The 27862-nt window shown below is 17.2% G+C and overlaps 5 protein-coding genes across 5 annotated transcripts, besides 63 other annotated features; 4 read left to right on the top strand and 1 right to left on the bottom strand. All coding sequences in view use genetic code 6, as the record gives it.

Moving 5' to 3' along the window:
- Positions 1 to 647: 647 nt before the first annotated feature.
- Positions 648 to 5817, bottom strand: IMG5_110780 (hypothetical protein; the record flags this gene model as incomplete). Its single annotated transcript, XM_004034836.1, has 1 exon — positions 648 to 5817. A coding segment is annotated over one exon (5170 nt), but the record flags the coding sequence as incomplete, so codon positions are not given.
- Positions 993 to 1024: a microsatellite.
- Positions 5818 to 5982: 165 nt separating the features above from the next.
- Positions 5983 to 6029: a microsatellite.
- A 1130-nt stretch (positions 6030 to 7159) lies between these two features.
- Positions 7160 to 7197: a microsatellite.
- A 65-nt stretch (positions 7198 to 7262) lies between these two features.
- Positions 7263 to 7292: a microsatellite.
- Positions 7293 to 7308: 16 nt separating this feature from the next.
- Positions 7309 to 7369: a microsatellite.
- A 34-nt stretch (positions 7370 to 7403) lies between these two features.
- Positions 7404 to 7908, top strand: IMG5_110770 (hypothetical protein; the record flags this gene model as incomplete). Its single annotated transcript, XM_004034835.1, has 2 exons — positions 7404 to 7618; positions 7659 to 7908. The coding sequence occupies 2 exons, from the start codon at positions 7404 to 7406 to the stop codon at positions 7906 to 7908; spliced, it is 465 nt and encodes a 154-aa protein (XP_004034883.1).
- A 1039-nt stretch (positions 7909 to 8947) lies between these two features.
- Positions 8948 to 8976: a microsatellite.
- A 1324-nt stretch (positions 8977 to 10300) lies between these two features.
- Positions 10301 to 10387: a microsatellite.
- Positions 10363 to 10438: a microsatellite.
- Positions 10391 to 10432: a microsatellite.
- Positions 10434 to 10501: a microsatellite.
- A 1011-nt stretch (positions 10502 to 11512) lies between these two features.
- Positions 11513 to 11553: a microsatellite.
- Positions 11514 to 11552: a microsatellite.
- Positions 11517 to 11548: a microsatellite.
- A 23-nt stretch (positions 11554 to 11576) lies between the features above and the next one.
- Positions 11577 to 11625: a microsatellite.
- Positions 11626 to 12031: 406 nt separating this feature from the next.
- IMG5_110760 (PAS domain S-box family protein) lies at positions 12032 to 18034 on the top strand (the record flags this gene model as incomplete). Its single annotated transcript, XM_004034834.1, has 16 exons — positions 12032 to 12142; positions 12199 to 12781; positions 12838 to 12974; positions 13027 to 13150; positions 13220 to 13685; positions 13825 to 13924; positions 13982 to 14116; positions 14636 to 14916; positions 14983 to 15142; positions 15187 to 15460; positions 15792 to 15835; positions 15910 to 16191; positions 16286 to 16551; positions 16682 to 16912; positions 17072 to 17663; positions 17774 to 18034. The coding sequence occupies 16 exons, from the start codon at positions 12032 to 12034 to the stop codon at positions 18032 to 18034; spliced, it is 4047 nt and encodes a 1348-aa protein (XP_004034882.1).
- Positions 12989 to 13023: a microsatellite.
- Positions 13687 to 13808: a microsatellite.
- Positions 13688 to 13795: a microsatellite.
- Positions 13694 to 13815: a microsatellite.
- Positions 13695 to 13823: a microsatellite.
- Positions 13720 to 13798: a microsatellite.
- Positions 14128 to 14186: a microsatellite.
- Positions 14318 to 14377: a microsatellite.
- Positions 14319 to 14401: a microsatellite.
- Positions 14320 to 14371: a microsatellite.
- Positions 14325 to 14371: a microsatellite.
- Positions 14340 to 14468: a microsatellite.
- Positions 14340 to 14477: a microsatellite.
- Positions 14356 to 14489: a microsatellite.
- Positions 14505 to 14538: a microsatellite.
- Positions 16203 to 16265: a microsatellite.
- Positions 16920 to 16980: a microsatellite.
- Positions 17712 to 17770: a microsatellite.
- Positions 17722 to 17770: a microsatellite.
- A 157-nt stretch (positions 18035 to 18191) lies between the features above and the next one.
- IMG5_110750 (kelch motif family protein, putative) lies at positions 18192 to 23008 on the top strand (the record flags this gene model as incomplete). Its single annotated transcript, XM_004034833.1, has 5 exons — positions 18192 to 18375; positions 20144 to 20395; positions 21077 to 21522; positions 22347 to 22899; positions 22962 to 23008. 5 exons carry the CDS (start codon positions 18192 to 18194, stop codon positions 22973 to 22975), a joined length of 1449 nt encoding a protein of 482 aa, XP_004034881.1. The 3' UTR covers positions 22976 to 23008.
- Positions 18384 to 18475: a microsatellite.
- Positions 18392 to 18475: a microsatellite.
- Positions 18409 to 18491: a microsatellite.
- Positions 20720 to 20767: a microsatellite.
- Positions 21762 to 21844: a microsatellite.
- Positions 21763 to 21803: a microsatellite.
- Positions 21780 to 21834: a microsatellite.
- Positions 21853 to 21897: a microsatellite.
- Positions 21856 to 21934: a microsatellite.
- Positions 21896 to 21928: a microsatellite.
- Positions 22082 to 22139: a microsatellite.
- Positions 22089 to 22192: a microsatellite.
- Positions 22101 to 22216: a microsatellite.
- Positions 23009 to 23533: 525 nt separating the features above from the next.
- Positions 23534 to 23577: a microsatellite.
- Positions 23537 to 23579: a microsatellite.
- Positions 23580 to 24549: 970 nt separating this feature from the next.
- Positions 24550 to 24586: a microsatellite.
- Positions 24576 to 24661: a microsatellite.
- Positions 24662 to 25952: 1291 nt separating this feature from the next.
- On the top strand, positions 25953 to 26708 carry IMG5_110740 (hypothetical protein; the record flags this gene model as incomplete). The annotated part of the gene is made up of 1 exon (XM_004034832.1): positions 25953 to 26708. One exon carries the CDS (start codon positions 25953 to 25955, stop codon positions 26706 to 26708), a length of 756 nt encoding a protein of 251 aa, XP_004034880.1.
- A 74-nt stretch (positions 26709 to 26782) lies between these two features.
- Positions 26783 to 26851: a microsatellite.
- Positions 26839 to 27025: a microsatellite.
- Positions 26912 to 27061: a microsatellite.
- Positions 26917 to 27064: a microsatellite.
- Positions 26954 to 27051: a microsatellite.
- Positions 27018 to 27100: a microsatellite.
- Positions 27044 to 27089: a microsatellite.
- Positions 27101 to 27196: 96 nt separating the features above from the next.
- Positions 27197 to 27264: a microsatellite.
- Positions 27212 to 27268: a microsatellite.
- Positions 27269 to 27425: 157 nt separating this feature from the next.
- Positions 27426 to 27467: a microsatellite.
- Positions 27468 to 27473: 6 nt separating this feature from the next.
- Positions 27474 to 27538: a microsatellite.
- Positions 27477 to 27536: a microsatellite.
- Positions 27522 to 27608: a microsatellite.
- Between the last annotated feature and the right edge of the window lie 254 nt (positions 27609 to 27862).

The raw sequence follows: 27862 nt of genomic DNA, 5'->3' as shown, positions 1-27862 counted from the left end.
TATATTGTAATTTACTTGTTTTTATTAAATATATTATATATATTGAAAATTAAATATTCAAGAAAATAACTTTAGTTAAAAAACTAAAATAAAAAAAATGTAAATATTTATTTTCGTTTTCAAAACAAATCTCCAATAACTAATTATATTATAATTCACATTTATACTAAAGAGTGAAAAAACATTAGTTTTATTATTTTACAAACAAATAAATAAAATTAAAAATAATAATTAATTAAGAATATTTTTTAATGTAAAGTTGATCAATTTTTTATAAAAAAATAAAATACTATATATTATATATATAAAAAAAAGGCTATTCATTATTTATTTTTATCGAATTTTTTTTGATTTGTTTAAATGCATTTTTTAAAAAAATAATACATGAAAAATATAAAAATTAATTAAGAAAATTATATGTTTATTTGAAATAAAAGTTTTTTTTATTTTTTATTATTAATTAAATACAATAAATTTTAAAATAAAAAAAAATATTGAATTTACTCAATATTTTTATTTTGTTAAATATCAAAAGTTTATTTAAAAAATATAAAAATAACAAAAATAATATATATATATAATATTTTTTATATTTCCTATTATATTTTATTAATATAAAAAAAAAATACTTAAATATATAATTTTTCAATATTTCTTATTTGATTTTTTGGATTAGGTTTAAAATTTCATCGATTTCTTTTATTATTATTTCTTTTTATTAATTAATTTTTAAGCTAAGAAAATGCCTTCATCATTATTTTGATTTTCTTCTTTTTACTCATTCAATTAAGTTTACGAGAAACTAATATTATTTAACTCAATATTGTTATTTTCTTATCTATTATCAGTATTTTTAATATTATTTTGATTAACTTCATTATTCTATGTTTCCTCTTATTAAATTTAATTATTTTATATTAATTTAACTTAATTAATGTTTCTTTTTTCAAAATCAATAGTAATACTTTTAAAATATTTATCTTATTTTTAAGTAGTATTAGTATTAGCATTAGTATTAGTATTATCTTTTGAATATGCATCCCAACCTTAAACAACCTAAATTTCCTTATAAGCTCCAAGGCCTCCACTTAGTTTCAATCCTGAAATTTTACCTGGGAAATTTCTATAACCAAAGCTCTATCCAACAAAAAGTCTATAAATATTACAATCTTTATGTTTGACATCCTAGAAATTCAAAATAATCGGTTTTTATTAATAGAACTATGTAAAAACATATGCCTTTTATAAATCGGGAGAATATCCATGATAAATATAAACCCAAAAATCTTCCATATCATTATTAAAAAGTACATTTTTATACAAATTTTTATTCCCAGTATTTAAATCATAAGTGGGGAAATGGAAATTATTCTAAATAATAAACATACATAGAGTTCTATCTCCGAAATCTGCTAAATCTTAAGCTTTTTCATTTCCATTAAAATGATAACCAGTAGCCCACTAACTCCTATTTACGCCTTTATTTAATTTAAACCAACCTTCAATTGCAAATTCTTGTATACCAGTAAATTATTAATCATAGACTTTAACTATTTAATTATCTTTTCCAAAATCTATTTCTCCTTAAATTACTACATCTTATATTAAATCCGTATTAAATTTAGTTATTTTAATACTCTTTTTACCATTGCCTATTGCAGGATTATTATCTTCAAATCCATATTCTCTATAAGCCCCTTTTCCAGCAGCTAACCTTAATTAGACAATTCTTCCCGGGAAATATAAATATTGGAAAGATTAGCCAACAAAAATTGTATAAATAATAGATGAACGATGTTTTACATTTAAAAATTCTAAAATTCTTTCCTTTTATCCTTAAAATTGTAAATAAACATATCCTTTTTATCTCAAAGGACAATATCCAAAATATATAAAAGCCCATTTCTCCTATTCTTCTGTAGTAAAGCTAATATTCTAATGTAAATTAGTATTCTAAGTCCTTGTATCATAAGTAGCGAAATGGTAATTGTTTTTAATAATAAACATAGATAGAGTCCTATCTCCGTAATCGGCAAAATCCTAAGTAACTTTATTCGAATTCAAATGATAACCAGTAGACCAACTTTCCCTTTTATTTTCGATATTCAACTTAAACCAACCAAAAACTGCGAATTCTTAAACTTCTTTAAAATTAGAATATTTTTTCACTATTGAATCTTATTTAAAATCTTCCACTACAACTTCTTCGAAATAAGAAAATTCGACTTCTTTAGGTAAATAATCCCAATTAACCTTTTCGATTTCTCTATAAGCACCTGTTCCTCCTGATAATTTAAGTTATGCAATTCTTCCCGGGAAATTTCTATATTGGAAACTTTATCCAACGAAAAGGTTATAAAAGAAAGAAGATTGGTGATAAACATTAAATAATTCCAAAACTTAAGGCTATTTTCCTTATAATTAGGTAAAAACATAAGCTTTTTTTAAATCAGGGGAATATCCATGATATATAAAAGCCCAAACACCCTCATCTTCTTGTTAAAATTCGACATTTTTATATAAATTCTTATTCTAAGTCTTCAAATCATAAGTCGGGAAATGATAAGTATTCTAAAGTACAAACATACATAAAGTCCTATCTCCATATTCTGCTAAATCTTAAGGATTTTCATTCGAATTAAAGTGATAAGCAGTAGCCCATGAGTCTCTTTTAACCCCTGGTTTTAATTTAAACCAACCTTCAATACCGAATTCTTATATTCCATTGAATTTATGCTTGAATATTTACACTACTTAGTTTTAATTTTCATCTTCGAAATCTTAATCTATAATAATAGTCACTTAAGTTAATTAGTAAACAATAACTTTAGGCATATTATCCCAATTTGTAGTTTTTATTTCCTTATAAGCACCATCTCCACCAGCTAGTTTTAATTAGGATATTCTTCCCGGATAATTTCTATAATTGAAAGATTTACCAACAAAAAGATTATAGAAATAAGAATCTTCATGCAAAACATTTAATAACTCCAAAACCTAATACTTTTTATTCTAGAACTAAACAAAAACATATGCCTTCTTCAATAAAGGTGAATATCCATGATATATAAAAGCCCAAACACCTTCATCTTGTTGTTAAAATTCGACATTTTTATATAAATTCTTATTCTAAGTCTTCAAATCATAAGTCGGGAAATGGTAAGTATTCTGAAGTACAAACATACATAAAGTTCTATCTCCGTATTCTGCTAAATCTTAAGGATTTTCATTCGAATTAAAGTGATAAGCAGTAGCCCATGAGTCTCTTTTGACTCCTGGTTTTAATTTAAACCAACCTTCAATACCGAATTCTTGTACTCCGTTGAATTAATTTACGTATTTCTTGACTACAATAGGATCTTTTTCAAAATTATCCTCGAAATCTTAATCTTCTATAATTATTATTTCCACAATTTTAACGACTTTTATACTAGGCAATAAATCCCAGTCTATTTTTTCAATTTCTCTATAAGCACCGTCTCCCGCAGATAATTTCAATTAGGAAATTCTTCCAGGGAAATACCTATATGTGAATGATTTTCCTACAAAAAGATGATATTATAAAGAGTCTTTATGCAAAATATGATAGAATTCTAATATAGCAGCCTTCTTGTTTTAGAATTAGGTAAAAACATAAGCTTTTTTTAACTCAGGGGAATATCCATGATATATAAAAGCCCAAACACCCTCATCATCTTACTAAAATTCGACATTTTTATAAAGGTTTTTATTCTTTGTCTTCAAATCATAAGTTGGGAAATGGTAAGTATTCTGAATTACCTACATACATAAAGTCCTATCTCCAAATTCTGCTAAATCTTAAGGATTTTGATTTGAATTTAAATGATATCCAGTAGCCCATTAATCTCTTTTGACACCCATTCTTAATCTAAACCAACCTTCGATACCGAATTCTTATATTCCATTGAATTAATTAGTGAATTTTTTTACTATTCCTGCTTAATTATCTTTATTAGTGAAATCTATATCTTCAATAATCTCATATTATTGGTATGTATAGATTGTTTTATGCTTAATAATAATCCAATCTACACTATTTATTTCTTTATAAGCTCCTTTACCTCCAGAAAGTTTCAAAAGAGCGATTTTTCCTGGGAATTTCCCATAAGAAAATGATTTGCCGACAAAAAAGGTCACAAAATAAGCATCCTTATGTTGAATTTTGAAAAATTCTAATACATTAGACTTTTGACCTTAAAACTAAGTAAAAACATAAGCTTTTTATAACACAGGAGAATATCCTTGGTATATATAGCACCAAGTTCCTTCTTCTTTATATGAAAAATCGATCTTTTTTTAAAGATTCTTATTATCAGAGGCTATATCATAAGTCTGGAAATGTAAGCTATTCTCTTTTACAAAAAAAGATAAGGTCCTATCACCATGTTCTGCTAAATCTTAAACATTTTCATTTGTATTTAAGTGATAACCAGTTGCCCAATCATTTCTATTGGATCCTGGACTGATTTTAAACCAACCCTCGATTCCAAATTCCTATATACCGGAAAACTCCTGCTCGAAAAATTTCACGATTGGTTCTTTGGGTTTTTCTTCATCTTCATCTTCGAAATCTTCTTCGTCTTCAATAATATTGTAAATATGTATAGTATAGACAGTCTCGAAATAGTTCCAGGCTAACTCAAATCCTTTCTCTTTATAACAACCGACTCCAGCACATAGACTCAAGCTTCGAATTTAACCAGGCCATTTTTTATAGGTGAAACTTTGTCCTACAAAAAGAGTATAAATATGTGAATATTAATGCTTAAGACCTATTCTTTGGAGTATATTTTCCTTTTATTTATTAAATTGGACATAGACGAACATTTTTTATAAAGTAGGTGAGTATGCTTAATAAATAAATATCCATATATCTTCATTTTCTTATTAAAAAGTAAGGTTTTCGTTTACATTTTTATCTCCTGAATTAATATCATAAGAGCAGAATTGTAAATTGTAGTCTTTTATGAAAAAAGCGAGTGTCCTATCACCAAATTCAGCCTAATCTTAAATTATTTTGTTTGAATTTAAATGATAGCCAGTCGACCAGTTTTTTCTGGAAATTTTTTTATTAATTTAAAACCAACCAAAAATTGCAAATTCTAATGTTTTCTCGAATTTGTTTTCGAATATTTAAACTACTCCTTCATTTTCTTCTACTTCGAAGTCTATTTCATATATAATAATAACTTCGAAAACATAAATTCTCTCTACTATGACTAATTGTTTCCAAATTTAATCAAAGCCACATTCTCTGAAATTTCCTGCCCCAGAAAAGAAAGTCTAACCAATTATTTTACCCGGAAAGTTCTTATAAGAAAAGCTTTAAGCCCCCTAAAACACATAATAACTAGAAGGTTAGTGTTTAACATTATCAAAATAAACATCATGTCCCTAATTTCCTTAAAATTATACAAAAGAATATACTTTTTATTAAATTCGGGAATATGAATTATGTATTAAAGCCCATTTGCCTTCTTCATAATCCTCGAAAGTAATAGATTTACATAAGTTCTTATTTTAAGTATCTAGGTCATATGTGCAAAAATTGAGCTAGTTTTCCTTTATAAACAAAGATAGTGTTCTATCTCCATATTATTCAGCATCTTTCAATACTCGGTTCTGACTTAATTAATATACCGTAGCCCATTCAGTCCTTTTTATACCAGAATATATTTTATAAAAACCTTAAATAGCAAATTCGACATTTTCATCGAATTTATTTTCAAATACTTTTACTATTTAGTTAGCTTTGGATAAATAGTCAAATTCTTTATTTTCAATTATTACGTCCATGAAAAATTAAAGGCGGTAATCTTGATAACTGAAGTCTTATTTTATTAATGTCATTTAGCGGTATAAATACTCGCTTTCATTTAAAGTTTGGAATGAAACTGTTATTAAAATTAATAAAGTGAATATTTTTATATTCATTTTTTATTTTTTTAAAAATATATAATATTTATTTATTTTTTATAATTTTTTAATATTTTTTTTATAGATTTTTTTTTTAATATTAGTATCGTTTTTTGATTATTTCAAAAATTATCCTTTATATTTTTTAAAAATAAATATAAAAATTAAATAAAAAATCATATTTTTATATAAAAACCCCTTATTTTATTATATAAAACTCGTTAAATATTAATATTAATATTAAATATTTTTTTTATTGTAATTACTAACTAAAAAATCTGGTTTCGTTTTATAAATATATATTTTAAAAACGAAATTCATTTTTGACGTTTTTAAAATAGACTTCAAAAAATAAATTTGATAAATTAAAATACAATAAAAAAATAAATATTTGTTTTAGATTTGTTAAATAGAAACTATTAAATTGATACTAAATAATAAATATTATAATCGATAAATAAAAACATTTTATTGAATAAACAATCTTAACTTTTTAAAAATAAATTAAATGAAAACAATTGAAAAAAATAAAGATAATACAATTAAAAAAAAATTGTTTTATCAATTTTATTTAACACTATAAATTTATTTTTATTTTTTAAAAAATTTAAAGAAAATATAAAATAATAAATGAAATTAATAATAGTAAAGCATTAAATTTGAATATTTATATAATAAAAATTTAACATAAATATCAAATTAATAATAAAATAAAAATCAAATATATTTTTTTATTTATTTGAAACTTTTTTCAGATATTAATATAATAATGTAAAATAAAATAGTATAATGAAAAAATTAATTAACATATTTATATATGACTTGCACAAAAAAAAACAATAAAAAATGGATAAGTGCCTTTATTATTGTTAATTTATTAAAAAATAATAAAACAAATAAACAATTTGAAATAAAATAAATATAATCAATTAGTTATATTCATATAAAATTAATAATATAGTCTAATTATGAAAATTTTAAAAATCAAATAATATATAAAAGAAAATATTTAAAATATTTATAAAAAATAAAATATATTTTTTGTTCTTATATTTTCAAATAGGATAAAATTGTATTTAATAATTTAACTTTTAAAATTTAAATTAAAATTAAATAAAAAAAATAATTATCAATAATAATAAAATTAAAAAAAATTTTTCAAGTTTATATAAAAAATTTAATAAAACTTGATATATTATTAAATTATAAATTAGATAGAATGTAAATAAAAAATTAATTTTAAAAAAAAATTATATTTTATAGCTTATATTCTTAAAAAAATAATATATTAATATATTGAATATTGAATATCTAATTATTTTTTAAAAAAATTATATAAAATATTATATAAAAAAAATAAAGAAAAAAAAAATATATATATAAATTTATAAATATATATATATATAAATATATATATATATATATATATATAAAAAAAAAAAAATTAATATTTTTTTTATAAAATAATGAATTATTTTACTCTTTTAACCGGTTAAGAAGACAAAGATAGTTGGTGTCCATCTTTATCTCTTAATTAAAGAATTATTGGTTTTTTTGTTTGCACATTATTAGGTTGGTGGACTTAAATGATGAGTTTTGCATCTATTTTTGGTGTAGTTACAGGAAGTCCAACAAAATTCGCAATTGTTTTTACATTAGGAAATATAATAACAATACTATCGTATAAAATTATATATAATTTTATTTTACTTATTAAATAGAACATCATTTTTAATAGGATTTGTTAATTAATTTAAAAATATGATGACTGACCATAGAAGGGAAGCTTCTATTATTTTTTTAAGTTCAATTGCATTTACACTAGTAGCTGCATTAATGCTACACAGTAAACTTTTAGTTTTTGTCTGTGTTTTAATTGAGTTTTGTGCATATGTTTGGTATTGTGCGAGTTATATTCCATATGGAAGAAATTGCATAAAAAATTGTTTAGGTAGTATTGGTAGAAATTGATAAATTAAAAAAAATATATTTATTTTAAAATAATTATTAAATTGTAAATATAAATAAATTATAATAGTTAATAAAAGCTTTATTTAAAAAAAATAATATTTAATATTATTAAATTATTTTAATTAATAAATAAATTTTGAATTAATTTTTTTATTTTATTTTTATCAAATAAAGATACAGAATAATAATTATACAAAAAAAATAAAAAATAAAATAAGTAATCTATTTACTTTTAGAATTAAAAAATTAAAAAGTTTTTTCATAATATTTATTTTATTTTTAGTTTATGTAATTTATAATAAAATTATAGATAATTTCAATTAATTTTATTATTCTTTTTAATTAATTCTTTTATATTGTTAAAAAATAAAAATATATTTTAATTTTTAGTATTATTCATATAATATAATCTATAACATATATATCATTATATTTATTAGTACTTTCTGTTTATATATATTTGTTATTATATGATTTTTTCATGTATTTTAATATCAAGAATATAAGTAAATATTATTTATTTTAATAATTATATAATGCATTATATATTGAACATATTGTTTTTTCTAAATAAAATATATTTAAAATTATTAGATATTTTTATTTTATATATGTACAAATAAAGAAAAAATTATAATTTATGATTTTCAATAATATATATATATAATAATTATAAATTAATTTATTATATATAAAAGCAAATATATAATTTATATATTGTAATTAGCTTATCCTTTATGTTTTCATTTTTTTTCAATATTATTCATATTTTTTTAATTTATAAGTTTCTAGAAAGCGTATTAGAGTATTAATGGAAAAGACTCAAATAGAAATAAATGTAAAAGAATTAGAGTAAAAGCTTAAATCATTAAAATATGTATCTGCAACTCATGAATTGTATATTTGATGTTTATCTAAATGAAAACCTTCGCTAAGTAGTATATTTTAATTAATTAAAAAAGCTTTAAAAAGTAATTAAAAAGGTTAATAAATTATTAAATTAATTATTCCGACAATTTACAGTATAAGAGTTTGATAAAAAAATAAAAATAAAAATAAAATATAAAATGTAAACATAATATTTATAATTAAAAGTATCATTTATTTTCAAACAAAAAGAAAAATTATATTATATATTATTTTTGTTTAATAAAAATAAAAAGATATTAATTTATTTTAATAATTAGATTTTATATTTTTATTAATATAATAAACTGATTTTATATTTAAATATAAAGTATAAAAATAGAAGTTTTTATAATTTAATTCAAATAAGTATATTGAATAAATACATTTTAAATAAAACTTTGGTTTATATATTTTATATTATGATATTAATTTTTTTTAAAAAAATAAAATAATATAAATACAGATTATTTTATTAAAAAAAATAAAAAATCCTTTTATTCTATTAATAATTTCTTAAATAAAAATAAAAAAAGATTTACTAATTCAATTTAATATATATATAGCAAATTTAGTAAAAATAATACTATGAATATCAATAAATAATTAAATATTAAAATAAATAAAATTAAGCAAAATCATTTTAGATTAAATACAAGTTCACTATATAATTTTCTTTAACTAATTATTAATCCAATTCAGATTATCCTATAAAAAATACATAAAATAATTGTTAAAATACTATATAGAAGAAAAAAATATTTTCGTTTTTCGTTAAAATAAGATAACAGACAGTTTCATTCATTTAAGAAGGTATGTATTATTATTTAAAGAAGATTATATAATTTTTAGATTGAATTTATATCTGAATTTATTATATAATTTGATTATAAAAGTTCGAAAAAAATCAACGATTCTATTTATTTTAGATTGTGAAAATCTTAAACAAAAACAATTTATGAAATAAATAAAGATTTTTTATACAAAAATATGTTTTTGATGATAAAGATTATTAAAAATTCTTATATATATATAATTTATACAGTAATGTTTTATATTTAATAATGCTTTTTTTTAATTTTGATTTTTTTAAAAAGACTGAATAAATATATATTTTTTTTTTTTATTTTTGTATACATTACATTTATAAAAGAAAAAATTAGTAAAATATAGGAATGTATAGATAATAACCACATCTAAAGTTTTTCTTAAAATGAATCAATAGATTTTCTTAAATGTTAATAATTTAAAACAAAAATACTAACAGTTTATAACGTAGAATTTCAGTAAACTATAAAGAAGCTGTCATATACTTAAAATATTATTATTAATATTATAATAAATATTTTTATATTTACTTTTTTATATACAAATTTTTAATATTTTGTATCATAATTATCATATGCAAAAGTTAAGATCTTTTATATTTTATTCTATTAATATTTAATAATTATATATTAAGTTTTTTAAAATATTTATCATAGATTTTATATATAAAATATTTATAATTAAATTATTTATACAAAATTATTTTGATAGAATATTTTAAATATATAAAATTATTTAATATAAATATAAAAATAATATATAAAAAAATAATATTAAATATAATATATAATATATATGTATATATATTATAAATTGTATTAATTTAAATATATATTATATTTATAATTATATTTATTTATTTTTTAATTATAAAACTTCAATTTAATTTTACATTTTTATTAATTTATGATAATATTTTATTCAAATATTGAATGAAACATATGATTTAATTTTAATTTTTTATTTATAAAAGTTATATTTATAAATTAAATACTTTTTTTTTTAATTTTTACATTTTTTCTTAATAAATATGAAAAATATTTATGAATTTTTTTTTTTTCTTTAAACATCCAATATAAAAAATTTTAATTTATATTAAAAATAAAATAAAATGTATTAAAATATTGAAAATTATTAATAAGTAAAAAATTAAATTTTAAAAGTTAAATTTTTATTACTGGGAGAATCTAAAGTCGGAAAATCATCAATTCTTCTTCGTTTTACGGAAGATAAATTTTATTTAAACTAAGTAACAACATTAGGAGTAGATTATAAATAAAAACAAATAGAAATAAATAATACAAATGTAGTAATATAAGTATGGGATACTGCCGGATAGGAACGTTTTAAAACGATAACGCCAATATATTATAAAAGTGTTGATGGAGTTATATTAGTATATGATATATGTGATAAAGAATCTTTCGATAATATTAATTATTGGATTGATAATTTATCGGAAAATACAGATTTATCAAAAATTAATATGATTTTAGTTGGAAATAAAATAGATTTATGTGATAAAAGATAAGTTTAATATGAAGAAGCGTAATAATAAGCGAAAAAATTTAATATTAAAAACTTTGAAGTTTCAGCAAAAACTAATTATTTGATTAATAATGTATTTGAATAATTAGCTATTTAAGTAATTCAATAAAAAGGAGGTTTCGAAAAATATTAATAAGTGTAAAATTAAAATAATAAACACAAAAATAATAAAAAATAATGCTGTTGATATTTCTCTATTTATCTTAATTTTAAAAATGGAAATTTTTTCTCTAACAATTTTTATTCTATTCTTTTTATTAATAAAAAAACAAAAATTTAATTTATAATTCTATTTTATATTTATTATATTTTTTAAAAAAATAAATAAATAAATTATTAATAAAATAAATATTAATAATAAAAATAATGTAATTAAAAATAAAAATTATATATATATATATATATATATATATATATATATATATATATATATATTAATAATTATTTTTAAAAAATAGAATTAATATAATAATATTTAAAAATTAAAGAATTTTTTTTTTTATTAATAAATTATTAGTTTGTTTATATACATATATATATATATATATGTTATAAATAATATTTTAGTCTGAATATTTAAAAAAAGGATATTTTTTTTAAAAAAAAAAACTATATAAAACTTAATTTTATTAATAAATATATATATACACTTATCTATATTCTGTTTTTTTTTTTTTTTACTAAATTTTTAAATTTATAAATAAAATAAACAAATGTTTTCAATAAAAAAAAAAATTAAAATAATAAGATAGTTATTTAATTTAAAAAATTCAAAAAACATTTAAAAAAAATTAATATTTATATATTTATTATATAAAAAAATATATATATTCAAATTAAAATGAATGTAAATGATAAAAACGCATATTTAAACGAAAGTTTTTGGGAATCATTAGAAAGAAAATTAAAAAAACGAATTCATTTAGTTGTCTTTGACTTACTTTAAAATCAAGTAAAAAAAAAAAAAAACAGATAATTTATTTTTAAAAATAATAATTTTAATAAAAGTCATGTAGTTCATTATTATATTACGTTTTAATATTAATAGAAACATTATAATTATTATATTATAGTGTACATCCATTAGCAAATTAATATTTATGGAATACATCATTTTTATCAACTATATAAATAATGTTATAATATTTCCAATTTAACTACTTGCTTTTTAAATCTCAAAAAAATATTGGATTAACGTTATTATACATATCATGTTCAATAAGCATAGTTTGTTTTATTTTATTTATAGTCGCAATGTAAAAGCTTAACAATTAATAGAATAAATCATAAATACTAATTACATATATGGTTAAGATTTTATCTATATTCGGTTTACTTATAAATACAATAATAGCTTTACCTATGTTTAACGCATTTATAGTATTCATAATTTGTAAAAGTGATTTAGATATACATAAGGAAGACGGATGCTATTCCGGAATATTTTTCGTTCATTTTGCATTTTCTATAATTTCTTTAATTTATTATATTGCTTTAAGCCTTATTTTTATTTTACTTTTTATTGATTTAAATCCTTCTTCTTAATTGCCTTTTGCTTCACCTTAAACATAAATGCCAATAATAAAATTTTGTATTTTTTTAAAAAATAAAATATTATTTATTAATAATAATGAATATATTTTGTAGGTATTAAAATAATTCTACCTTTATATGCTACTATTGATAGTAGTGGATAATTTGTTAAATAGTTTATAATTATATTATGCATAATTTATCTATTGTTAGTTTTCTCAAGATACAGAACACTACCTTACTACAACAAAGTATATATTTATAATTTTTTTTTTTTTTTTTTTTTATTTTTTTTTTTTTAAGAATGTTTAAAGGCTTGTAGTTTATTGTGAATGTCTATTATTTTGGGTTACATTTTGTTCTACTTTAATTATATATACAGATGCTGGTACAACAAATAACATAGGCTTAATATTTATGATTATATGTAAATATAGAATATTTATATATAGAAAATTATGCAAGTATATAATTTCCGATAATAAAAAAAAAAAAGGTTTCCCTTTTATTGCAATGTTTAATTATTAAATTCTTTATAATAGAAACTATCTTCTTCTTAAAAAAAATGTAAGTGACTTTAAAAAAGATATAGACGCGGAAATGTATATAGTAATAATTATTGATTTAATATAACATATTGAAATTACAGAATAAAGAATTTTATTAGAAGGAATTCTAAAAGTACATAACAGATAATGTTAAAAAGAAATATGCTATTGTAGATTATTGTTAAATGACGATACTAAAAATGACGAATCAGTTTTATTAATAAAAAAATGGTATGGATTTATTAAATTCATTATTGAGGATTCACTTTAGATATTTCATAAAAGTACACGTTTACATCTATTACATTCTTATATTTAACATGAAAAACTAAAAAATAGATTCAAAGCATTATATGAGCTAATGATTTGCAATGAACTAAAACCTAATATGTAGGAAGAATTTGCTTTATATAGGTTATTATTTATATTATATTAAATTATATTAAATTATATTATATTATATTATATTATATATATATATATATATATATTATTATTCATATATACTTATAATATTATTATATATAAATAATTATTTATTATAATAATATAGATTTAATATATAAATTGAAAATGAAATGAAAGATTATGATGAAAGAATAGGAGATAATATTAATGTTGATGTTAATAAAGTTGTTATGTTTTAAAAAAAAGTAATATAATAAATATTATAATTATATATTTTAATAATTAAATTTTATACTTATAAGTTTTTTGAATTTTAAGCTTATATTAATGAAAGTGTTTAATTACATCTAGATTTCTGGAGATAATTATTAGAAGAAAATCCTGAAATTTAAAAAATAGAACAAATGGGATCGACAATTACTACAACTGTTGATAATGTATAAAAAAATAAATATAAATTTTAAAGATTAAATTTTTAATATTAAAATATAATATATTAAATATTAATCATAATTTTAAATTTTTTTTTAAAAAAAAATGGAAAATATAATTTCATAATTATTAGTATAAAAAATTTTAAAAGATAAAAAAATATCATAATTAGTTTTAAAATAAATTTTTTTATGAAATTATTAATTAAAAAAAATAATAATAAAAAAGATATATAAAAAATAAAATATAATATAATAATATATATATATAAATATATAGAAAAAAAAATAATTATATATATAAATATAATTATAATATATATATATATATAATAATTTATAAATATATAAATATATATTTTAATATTTTATATATATAAATTTAATTAATAAAAATAATTAATTATATTAATAAATAAATATATTAACACAATTATCATATTTATCTATATTTATATTAATTTTTTTTTATTTATACATTTATTTTATATATATTGAACATATCTTTTTTTATTATATTTAAAGTTATAATCTTTATACCTTGAATTAAAATTAATTTACCCAAATCATATAAAAAGTTAAGAAATTTATGGTAATTTTCTTAAAGATATAGTAAATGATACTATTGAGGCCGAAAAAATATTAGATTCAGTAAAATATACTAGAAATTCTTATAGTATGACCAGAACATTTTAAGATGCTGATAAATTAAAATATGGAGAAAATTCTAATGCTGCTATTATTACAGTTTCAGGAAATTATAATCAAATGGGAATAGTTTAAAATGTAAACAATGAATTAACTAGGTTTTAAATAATTTATCTGTTTTTTTTTTAATCTATATTATAATATCAAAATTAATAAATATATAGAATTTTAGGTTGGTCAAAACAAGATATATTAAAATAAAATATATCAAAAATAATGCCTAAAGTATATTCAGAATTACATGATGCATTTTTAAGCAGATTTTTAGAAACCTCAGAATCAAAATTATTAGGTATGGAAAGGATAGTATTAGCAATGAAAAAAGTAATAAAAATAATTATTTTTATTTTATAAATAATATATAATAGAATAAATTCTTAGTACCATGTACTATAATGATAAAAATACTTCCCAATTTAGATGAAGGTATAACAATAGTAGGTTTTTTGAAAGATATATAATCAAATAATAATATGATTAAAAATACAATGAATTAAACTGCTAATGAAAATTATCATTACTTAATTTATAGAACTGATAATCATGTACTTTAGGGTATTACTTAATCTTGTTATTAGTCTTTAGGTATACCTGCATCTCTTATGTATGGAAATAGCTAAAATAATATAGAATTTACTATAGGTATATAAAATATAAAATATTATTATTTTTTTTTATTTTATTTTTATTATTATTATTATTTTTTAAATAAAACAATTTTTAATTTTATAATATTTTTATAGATATAATATGCCCTGAACTAATAAATAATGAAATAATTTAAGACCTTAAAAATCCATCAGGCGCAGTCGTAACTTTTGATACAACATTTGTTCAATAAAATTATTTATTAGATGAGGAAGATTCTGAAGATGAAAATTTAGAAGATAATTATATAAGTCATGCATCTAAAGATGAAAATATTGAACAAACAGGGACAAAAACAAAAAATCAAAATTTAAAAAAACTAAAGTAAGAATGAACTTAATTGAGCACTAAGAATTTGATGATAAAAAAGTAATAATAAATATATTGTATATTAATAAATTAATATAAAAATATATTTATTTTTAATATGTATATATATATAGTTAAACGTTGTTAAATTTATTGAATTAGATGACAGTGATATTCATATTATGAATAGTGGTGAAAATTAAGGTATATAGACATCTAATATATAAAATGATCATAATTAATAATCTAATTTTTCTTAATAATAAGTAATATAATAAAGTGTCTCTCATGAATAAAATGTCAAATAAAATGAACCTGAAATAATAACGGAAAGAGAGTCTAATGTTTCAAATGAGGAAGCTTAAAATGAAGCACGATAAATAAAAGAATTTAAGCAACTAATTTCTGAAAAATCAGTATAAAAATAATATATATATATATAATATATATATATATATATATATATATATATATATATACATATATATATTTTTTTAATAATTTTATAAGGTGCCTAAAAGAATAAAAATATTATAAGCTACTTTCATTACTCTTTTATTAGTTTTATTATCTATTACAGGAACTGAATTGAGTTATAAAAAATCTTAAACAACTATAGTTAAATAAGGCACCGATTAAATATATTATAGTTATATGAGATAAAATATTATGGCAGATGTAAATTATTAAACTAGAAAAATTTGGGCTATAGCAAAGTAAAATAAAAATAAAAAATTATTTCATATATATATTAATTTCATTTATTTAGTGAACTAGTATAACTTCCTAATAAAAAAACAGATATTTAATTAGTTAATTAATATTTCAAGGATAATTAAGATTTAGTAAAAAAAAATAAAAAAATATTAAAATAAAAATAAATAAGCTTGCTATGCATGATAATAGACTTTAAGAAATTCAGTTTGAAATTATAAAAAGAAAAGTTAATTTAGATTAAAATATATATAATACTCTTGAAAAATAAATTTATAATATAAAATTTGAACTCTAAAATGGTTAATCGAAAGAATATGAAAATACATTCACAGATGCTATGATATAATATATAACAGCCGCTTCAGCATTAACAAACACGACCATTTAATAACTAAAATAATCATAAACATAATAATAAAAGTATAATATATACAAATATACAAATATACAAATATACAAATATACAAATATGCAAATATATAAATATATATATAAATATTCTCTATAATATTAAAATATAAATATCATCATTATATATTATTTTTATTTTTATTTTTTAATAAATTATTAAATAAATAGAGCAAAGTTTATTGATTCTACATAAAAAAATTTCTATTATATTGTGTAAAATGGGCTTTCAATACTTAGGTAGGGTTCAGAAAAATTATCAATTGAAATTTATTACTATTATTATAATAAAATTATTGGATTAGAGACCATATTTATAGTTTTAATGGCTTTGGGCATATCGTTTGTAATATTATCACAATTCGTTTTAATTCCTATAATATTTTAAATACAAAGTGCTAATATAAAAGTTCTTTCTTTATTTGGGATGATTCATATTTCAGAAATAAAAGAATTAGCTAGTAAATGTGAAGTTTTTACGGGCATTTTTTTAGAAGAATAAAATCTTGCTTAATCTAAATAAAAAATTAATAACGTATAAAATTAAAATACTTATAAAACTGTAATAGTAAAAAATGAAGTGGAAATAAATAACGAAAAATAAGATGAAGAAAATCATGATGTAATTTTTAAAGAAAAAAACCTTACAATTCCTAATAAAAATGATATAAAAAATAATATAAATAATTCGACATTAAATAATTAAAGTCAATTAAATTAATCAACTATACCTCATTAAAGATTGAATTCATCTATGTAAAATGTTAATAATACAAATGGGGAAGAAAAAGTTGATATATTATTATAAAATTATAAAAATTTATATATAAATATATATATATATATATATATATATATATATATATATATTAGAAAAAAGAAGTTAATAAAAATAATGAAGAAGAAGAATACGATAATTTAAGTAATATAAAAATTATGTAATTAAAAGATGATAATAAAAAACAGTTATTTTTTAATTTTTAATTCTTATGTTTATTTTTATAGCTTATTTCGTAGCTATTTATATAATTGAATTAAGTTTTTAAATAATATTAAATTAATATATTATAATTTAAAAATAAATAGTTAAAGAAATAGCATTTTAAAGTATTTTTTATATTTTTAATATATTGAACTTTATTTAAATTATTTTTATTTAAATAGATATAATTTATTATATAGATATGAATAAATCCTTACAAATAATGAATGGAAAGAAGAAAATATTAAATTAATAGATTATTTTACTACTTTAATATATACAAATGAAAAAGAAATTTTCGAAAGTTATATGTAATAATATCCTGCATCATTTGATAGTTATAATACAATGTTTAAAACAGGAAATTTTGATAACTTTTGTAAAATTTTTAAAGATAATACAATAGAAAAATTAAATGGAAGTGATTGTGAATTATTAGACGATAAGATTTTTAATAAAGGATTAAAATTAGCTATTGTTTCATATACAGAAGGTAAAAAAATATTTAAATATATATATAAATACATATATATGTATATATATATATGTATATATATATTTATATATATATATTTATATATCTATTTATATATTTCAATATTTTATATAGATTAGAGAAAGTTTTTTAGCAATTATTAATTAAAAAAATAATAAAATGTAACCATTAAAGATATTATTAATGATAAAAATGATTGGAATACACTAGAGTTTTTACAGAGATATATGGTCAATTTTATAGAATAATTAAATATTGTACTTATGGATGCTATAATTTCATATTTAAATGAATAAGATTAAGTTGATTAGATAAAATTTAGTGTTTTTGTAGTTTCGTTATTTATTATATTTATTTTATTATGGATGCCTTATTTGATTTCTTTAAGAAAAAAAATATGGAGTACTAAAGGAATGCTTAATATGATTCCTATTGATATTATTTTTAAAGATTAAAATATTAAATAATGCTTTATTTCAGGCGACATTTTATAAGCTGTTAAATGATAAATATACTTAATTTAATTGATAAATATAAATAAAAAAGTTCTAATTTTATAAAATCTATTTACAGATTATTTATATGTAAAATATAGTATAAACATTTTTTTACTTATTATATTACATAATTAGATTATATATTTTATTTTTTAATTAATTATTTTAATTTATTTTTACTTTATTATAATTTTTTTTTTTAATAAATTAAATATATATATTTTTTTATTATTTTCAATTATAAATATTAAATGATATTTAATTTTTTTATCAATTTATTTAATTAACCTATTTAAAATTAATTAAATAATTCCAATAATAATTTAAAGACTAAAAAATTATTTATAAACTTATTTTTCTTAAAGAAATAAATAAATAAAGAATAATTATATTAATTTAAATAAAAAAATTTACAAACTAATATTTAGTATTAATAAAATAAATTAATTAAGCAAATACTCTAATTATATAAATTAAATTTAAATTTATTTAATTAGAAATAATTTTTTTAAATATAAATATAATTTCAATTATTTATTATTATATTAGTTTTCCGATTTAAAAAGTAAAAAATTTATTTACTAATAATTATTCTGTTTTTAATTATTTTATTATTATATCTTTTTTACTAAATTTAATATCTATTCCATTATAATTATTAAATATTTTAAAAGTAAAAATTTATATAAAAAACAAAAAAAATTATAATAATTTTTTTTTATTTTTTTAAAAAAAAGAAAAAATAAATACGTAATAAAAGACTTCAATTCAATTAATACAAATAAAATTAAATAAAAATTAAACTATAATATATATTTTTTTAAAAACCCTACTCTCATAAAAATAATAATAATAATAATCATCCCTAAAATCAAACACAAAAAGATAATTTTTTTTTTAAAAAAAAAAAAAATTCATAAAAATTATATAAATGGGAAATAATAATAATATAAAAACTGAAAAAACATATTTATTCGGCCAAAATTCTAAAAATTATCCTGAAATCCTCACTTTTGATGGCTAAAACCTATCTAAAATTTCCCTTTTTTCATCCCAAATAACATTATATAACCATATGTCCTCTATATAATTAGAAAACGAATAAAAAATATACATAACAGGTGGTATAAATCCATAAACAAATAAAATATCAAATTAGTTTTTAGAATATAATATTGAATAAAACACATTCATATAAATGCCTAACTTTAATACTCAAAGATATAGCCATTAGTCTATTTTTTTTAAATAATAGTTATTTATTTTAGGAGGAATTACAGAAAATAATCTTATTTTAAATTCTTGTGAAGTTTTTAATTTCTAAACTCATACTTGGTATTTTATATCTGATTTAGAAATTCCTAGATGTACTTTTTTCTCCTTTATATATGGAGAATATATATATGTTTGTGGTGGTTATAATGGAAATAAAACAAGAACCGAAAAAATTGAATTTTATGATTTCTAAAGAAATGTTTGGTAAATTTCAGATTTTAAACTCAATAGAGGCCTCGAATGTGGTAATTTGATTGTTTTTCCAAAAAATAACGACTAATTTTACATTTTTGGAGGAAACACAAAATATGGACCTTCCAATGAAATATTTAAATACGATTTAAGTACCAAAAGTATCGAATTAATTGGAAAAATGTAAAAAAGTAGAGTTTTATAGAAATATTTTAAAACTAAAAATAACGTTATATATATTTTTGGTGGGGATAAAAATAACGAAAATGGGAAATTTACAATAGAAAAATCTGAAATCTTAACTAATAATAAGATTTCATTTAAAATATTATCAAATATTACACTAGAAAGTTCATATTAAGAATACACTTAATCTCAAAAAACTTTAATAATTTAAAAAATTTAATAATAATAAAATTTTAATATTATTTAAATAAAAGAATAATAAAAAGATGATTTTTTCGAAAAAAATATATATTTTTTCACTCCTTTTTAAATTTATGAATTAAGCTTTTCACAAAAAAAAATATAAACTAAGTTTTTTCCTTTAAATTTTCAATTTTTTCAATATTCAAATGGACAAAAAATTCCAGAAAAAAACTGCATTTTTATCTGCGGAGGCTTAAAAAGTGAAATAGTCCCATATTCTTATTTTTATTTTCCATAAAAAGATTAAATTGAAATACTCGAAAATATGAATTAATCACGATATGCGTTTTCATGTTTAAAAATAGGAAACTATATATACGTTATAGGAGGTCGAATATATGGAAAAGACGAAGAAGCAATTCTCTAAGACTGCGAAAAGTTCAATATTAAGGAAAAAAAATGGGAAAAAATGGCATCTTTAAACTATAAAAGGTGTTCTTCGAGTGCTTTTGAGGTTCAAAGTAGATTATATGTAACCGGAGGATACTCAGGGGATTAGAAAAGAGAGTGCAAGTTCGAATTTTATAATGAATAAGCTGATTTTTGGGAACTTATGGCTGTTTAATTAAATCAAGGTATTGAAGGAGCATTTTGCATGTTTTTTAAAAAAATGAGAACTATAAAAAATTGTTTATTTTTGGAGGAAGAAGTTAAAAAAATGGAGATTCTGATTAAATTTTTTTATATGATATTCAATATGGATTTGATAGCTTTAAAAATAAAATTTGTGGAAAAATGGAATCAAAAAGAAGTAATTAAAAAGTTTTTTGTATAAATATTGAAGGAGATAATTTTTACGATGTTTTAATATTAGGAGGAGTAAGTAGTCAGAATTTATATGAGGTTTTAAGAATAGATGTAATAAAGGAAAAAGTTTAAGAAAAATAAAAGATTTTAGGTATATTTGGAGAATATCTAGAAAATTTTTTATAGATTTAAAAAGAATAAATAAAAAAAATATTAATAATTTGATGTTAATATTAAAAGTATAATATTAAAATTATATATAATATATTAATAAATATATTAATAATAAATTTTAAAAATATATATTTATAAATATTAAATATATAATACTAATTTTTATATATTAATATATATTTATTTTATATATTATTATAAATTTTACTTATAATTTTATTTATTATATATTTTATAATATAATAATTAAAAAATAAAATTTTAAATATGAATATTAATAAATTTTTATATTTATTTTTTTATTCTTTATATATTTATTATTATTTAAACATTTTATTTATTAATAAAAATAAAAATATATATTATTTTAAATTTAAATATAAATGTAAATATATTTATTATTACTAATTTTATATTTTTTTATATTAATATATATTTATTTTATATAATTATTATAAATTTTACTTATAATTTTATTTATTATATTTTTATATTTTTTTTTTTTTTTTAATTTTATTTTATATATTATCTTTTTTTTTTTATTATTTTATTTTTCAAAAATTAATTTATTATATTCATTTTTTTTTTTATATATAGCTAATTTAAATATATCAATAATTGTAATTTTTTTATAAAAAAATGAATAATAATTAGGATATAAAAAATTGTAAAAGAGGTGGATGTTAATAAAAATACACAAATACTGATAACCATCCTTAATCATGTCATTTTCATCCTGGAAAGCCGATTTTTCACGACACAAAAAAGGGATGGACTTGTTGTAATCAAATAGTATACGATTGGGATGAATTTCAAAAAATAAAGCCTTGCGCAGAAGGCATGCATTGTGATTAAGATCCCAATTAATCTTTATCGGGTTAGGACTAATTTTATAAATCAAATACTGTTGCCAATGCTTAAAAATCTTTGGATAAATAAGAGAATAAAATTGTCATTTAAAAAATATCTGATTTTAATAAACATGATGAAAATAAATAACAAGAAAAAAAAAACTAAGCCTAAAATGAAGTTAATAATAATTAAATTAAAGAAAAATAGTTATTCGTTACTATAAATGGAAACTTGAAATGTGTAAACAAAGGGTGCTAAAAAGAATATAAAGAAGAAGAAAATAATGAAAATGCTTGTATTTATCATTCCGGAAATCCCATTTTTCATGATTTGAAAAAATATTGGAGTTGTTGTTGTAAAGTAATATATTTAATAAATTATATATATATACATATATATTTTACTTTTTTTATATAGAAAATAGCTTATGATTGGGATGAATTTATGAAAATATAACCTTGTTGTAAAGGAAATCATAGTCCCAAATATCAATGATTTCTTATTATTTTTTTTATTTTTTTGTATTTGTTTATTAATATGTTTTTTAAAAAAATTAAAAATGTTTATATAATTAAAAATTTTTTAAAAATAAAATAAAATTTAAATTATTAAATATAAAAGTTTAATAAAAAAATAATTATAAATAAAATAAAAATCTCATTAATATTTTATAATATAGTTTATATTAATTAAAATTTAAATAATTGTTAAAAAAATAAAAGTAATCAATATTTAAAAAATTTAAATGATTAAACAATTTAATGTATTATTAAGAGGAATGTAAAGACAACAATTAATAACCGAATACTAAATGCTTTAAATTTAAAATCTAGCCCAAGACTAAAATCAATAATTAATTTAAATAATAAAAGACTTTGATGATTAAAAATAAACATTAACATAATTATAATCTTATATACTATAATTTATACAAGCTTAAAATATTATGCCTAAATAAAATGAATTAAATGAATAAAGAAGTTTTTTTTAAAAAAAACAAAAAAACAAAACAAAAAAAATAAAAATAAAAAAATACCCAAAAATTAATTTAAATATAAAATTAAAAAAATAGTTAGTTTCAATTAATTTTTAACATAAAAGCATATAATCTAAGAAGATAAATATGTAGAGAATAACCTTAGTTGTACGAAAAAGATGATATATACATATATACAATAAATTCTATTTTAACAAAATAAAAATTTGGATTAATTTTGCTTAGATGCAATAAACCCATTATTAAATTATAATTAAACAAAGTATCAAATACTAGAATAAAACTTACTAATATTAATATAAGAAAAGAAAAAAAAAATAACTGAAAAAATAAAATCTTCATTTAATTCAATATTAAAATCACAAATAACAATAAGTGATATTTTCCATATAGTAAAATATACAAAGGAAGTTTTATAAACTCTATTCTGTATTAGTGATTTTGAAGTGGCTTAATTACACGAATAAGAAATTAAAGTTTTTTCATCATAAAATTATACTGAATAAAATGGTGTAATTTTTTTTTATTTAAAGTAAATATTTTTTATATTTTTTAAAATAATATTAAATTTATATATAGGAATTAAAAAAAGAAAATGATTTTTTAGAAAAACTAAATAAATTCACATAGTGTTGTTTAATAAAATTAGATGAGAATAGCAAAAAAGATTTTAATGATATATTTTTATTCGAAAATACTAAATAGTATTTCATGTTTTATAATGCTTAAGATACTTTTACTACTATTATTATATTTCATGTAAATAACAAATAAATAAATGATTCGTTTTTCAAAATTCTAAATAATAATTTCGATAATTCATTCCAAGATATATTTAAAGAATAAGTAAGTTCACTCATTAGTCTTTTTGTAAAAGAAAAAAAAATGCTTGAATTAAATTTAATATAAAAAATGATAAAAATGCTAAAAGAATATGTAAAAAAATCAGAAATATTATTCATAGAGGATATAAGATAATGTTTTTAAATATATTTCGAAATAAATGCGTAAAAATTTTATAAATATTTAAAAATTATATAAATATATATAATATAATATATATATATATATTTATATATATATATATATATCTATATTTATATATTAATATATATTTATAGTTCAATTACATTTGGTTGGGAATAATTTGAAGTTTTTATTTAATATATATATTTTTATTTTATTTTTATTTAAATATAGTAATATTCTTTTAAAAATAATTTAAATGATTGTGAATATGAAATTAATATTCCTTTAGCAAAAATATGTTTAAAATGTAAATTAAATTTAAGTTATTTTGACAAATTTCTAGATTTATTAATTTTCGAAAAGGTAATGACTTCTGTATTTAGTGAATTACATTAAGAAATAAGGAATACTAATTATATTTTTTAACATTATATACTTTATTTAAGAAACAATTAAAAGGCTCTAATGGATTTTAACGAAAATGGATATTTGATATTCTTGTCTTAATATCTTAAAAATTAAGCCATATCTTAATTTAATTTTTAAATAATTAATGATTGTGATTTAGTTTACCCTTAATTTTATTTACATTATAAGGATATTTTTAAATATAATTAGCAAATGATTGATTCTATAGAATAACTTAACGATATAGATAATTTTACTTTTAAAATTTAAGAAATTGAATTACATAATAAATCCAATAATAAAAGGATTTTATATATTGTTTCCTATAGAAAAAAATTAATTAATACCCAATAATAATAATAAATATATAAATGTTGCTTCTTCTTCATGTTTAAAATAAAAAGTAATCAAAATGTAAAAAGCTTTTTTTAAAATTAATTTTATTACAAGGACATCTTAAACTTTTATGTCTAAAAATGTAAAAATAATTATAATAAAAATATACATATACATATAATTTTAAAATAATGATAATAGATGGTATTAAAAGATCCAGTAGTAAAAAATTCTTGGGTAAGAGAATTTCTACCAGATAAAGATTTATAGAAAATACAAGAAGAAGATGAAGAAAATATAAAAGATAATAATTTCAATTAAAGACTATTTAATTTATAGCCAAAGTAAAAAAATATAAAAACACATTAATAAAAAAATGATTATTTAAAATAAAAAAAAGTATTTTAACTCGAATAACTGATGAAATATAAAAAAGTCAATAAATAGAAAAGCCTTACCCATCCGAATTAATCGAAAAGCCTAAAGAAGATTAACAAATAGACAATTTTTGCTTTGATATATTTAAAATCGAAGCAAAGGAAAAAGTTAGAATAATCTGGTCAATATTTAATAAAAGGAAATATTTCTAAACCTACGACATTCCAATTTTATAATTTTGTGAATTCCTCCATAGACTACGCCACTAATATAATAAAAGGGGAAATACGTTCCATAATTTCGACCATGGAATCAATGTAATGCACGGTTGCTATATGATTACATGTAAAACAATTGCGCATAAGTTAATATAAGATCAAAGAGAATTTGCTTTAATATTTTCTGGTTTATGCCATGATGTAGCACATACTGCCCGTACGAATATGTTCGAAATAAACTCCATGTCTAAACTGGCTATTAGATATCACGATAAATCTGTTTTAGAATAACACCATATCGCCACTACTTTTAAAATATTAAGCAAAAAAGATTGTAATATATTTGTAAATATGACTTTTGAGAAAATATAGGAAATAAGAAAGTATATAATAAACAATATTCTAGCAACTGATATAAGATAACACTTTGATATTATTAAAGAGTTCGAAGTTCTGTTTGGAAATAAAAACTTAAAGTAGAATGACGATAAACCATTCTAAGAAGCTGATATTAATATGATTACAGGAATTATTATACATGCTGCAGATTTTCATGGAAATCCACAGCCATTTGAAATAAGCAAAAAATGGAGTTTACTCGTTAATTAAGAGTTTTAAGCCTAGTTCAAAGAAGAAGGTGAAAAAAATATATCATAAACACCTTATTTGAAGGATTTGGATAAAAGAGATATTCTAGCAAAAAGTGAAATAGGTTTTATAAATGCAATAGTTAAACCTTTGTGGGAATTACTAAATAAATTTCTTGGAAATGATCTAGAATTTAGTATAAAAAATTTATATGCTAATATTTAGGAATGGGAATAAATTAGTAAAGAAACTATTAAAAATGATAAATGAATATAAATATAAATATATTTTATGTTTTTATATATATATGCTAAAGAAAAATGTATTAAAAATTAAAATTTAAGATATTATAAATAAATATATAAACATATATTATAAATATATATTATATTATTTATATATATATATATATAAAAAAATATGAAAATATATTAAAATAATTATGTATATAAAAACGTAATATAAAAATAATTATATGATATAATAAATATAAATATAATATAATGTATTTAAAAATATTTATATATATTTAAATAATATAATAAATATAAATTTAATATAATGTATTTAAATAATATTTATATATATTTAAATAAATATTAAATTATATTTATATTAATATATTTTATATTAATATATATATTAGTATATATAATATATATTGTATTATTAGAAATATTTATTCTTTGGTTTTTTATAATAATTATAAAATGAAAAAATAATATTAATAAATTATTTTTTAAATAAAAAAAAAATAGATATATAATAATAAATATATATATATATATATATTATATTATATTTATATTTATATTTATATTTATATTTATTTCTAATTTTAATATTAGACTAATATAAATATAAAAATTAAAACAATTTTTTTATTTTATTTATTTCGATTTTACAAAATAATCTTTGTTTAATATTTTTATATATATTAAATATTTTTTTATTGCAAAATATATAAATAATATAATATTTAATAAAATTTATATATGATTTTTTAATTATATTTATTTATTTATATTTTTCATGAATTTTTAAAATATTTAATAATAAAATAAATTTTAAATATTGTAAATATTATAATATAATTTTTATATTATTTTATATTTATTTATAATAAATTTCTATATAAAATTAATATTTTTTTAATATATTTATTATATTTTATTGTTTATAAAATTTTTAAATTATAAATACTTTTATATTAAAAAACTAATCAAATTTTTAAATAAAATATGAAAATTTAAAAATGTCAAAATTAAAATTAATATTTTTTTATATATTTAATCATAATATTTAATTTATTTTATTCTTTAAATGAAAAAAAAATTTATTATTACTGTAAGTAACAATATGTGAAATATGCGCGAAAAACTTATAAGTCAAATCATAAAAAAAAATATATTATATATTATTTT

This window comes from Ichthyophthirius multifiliis (genome assembly GCF_000220395.1).
Source record: "Ichthyophthirius multifiliis unplaced genomic scaffold scaff_1120509250906, whole genome shotgun sequence".
In the NCBI taxonomy this organism is placed as follows: domain Eukaryota; phylum Ciliophora; class Oligohymenophorea; order Hymenostomatida; genus Ichthyophthirius; species Ichthyophthirius multifiliis.
The sequence above is the reverse complement of the archived record's forward strand: the minus strand, read 5'-3'. Positions and strand labels throughout refer to the sequence as shown.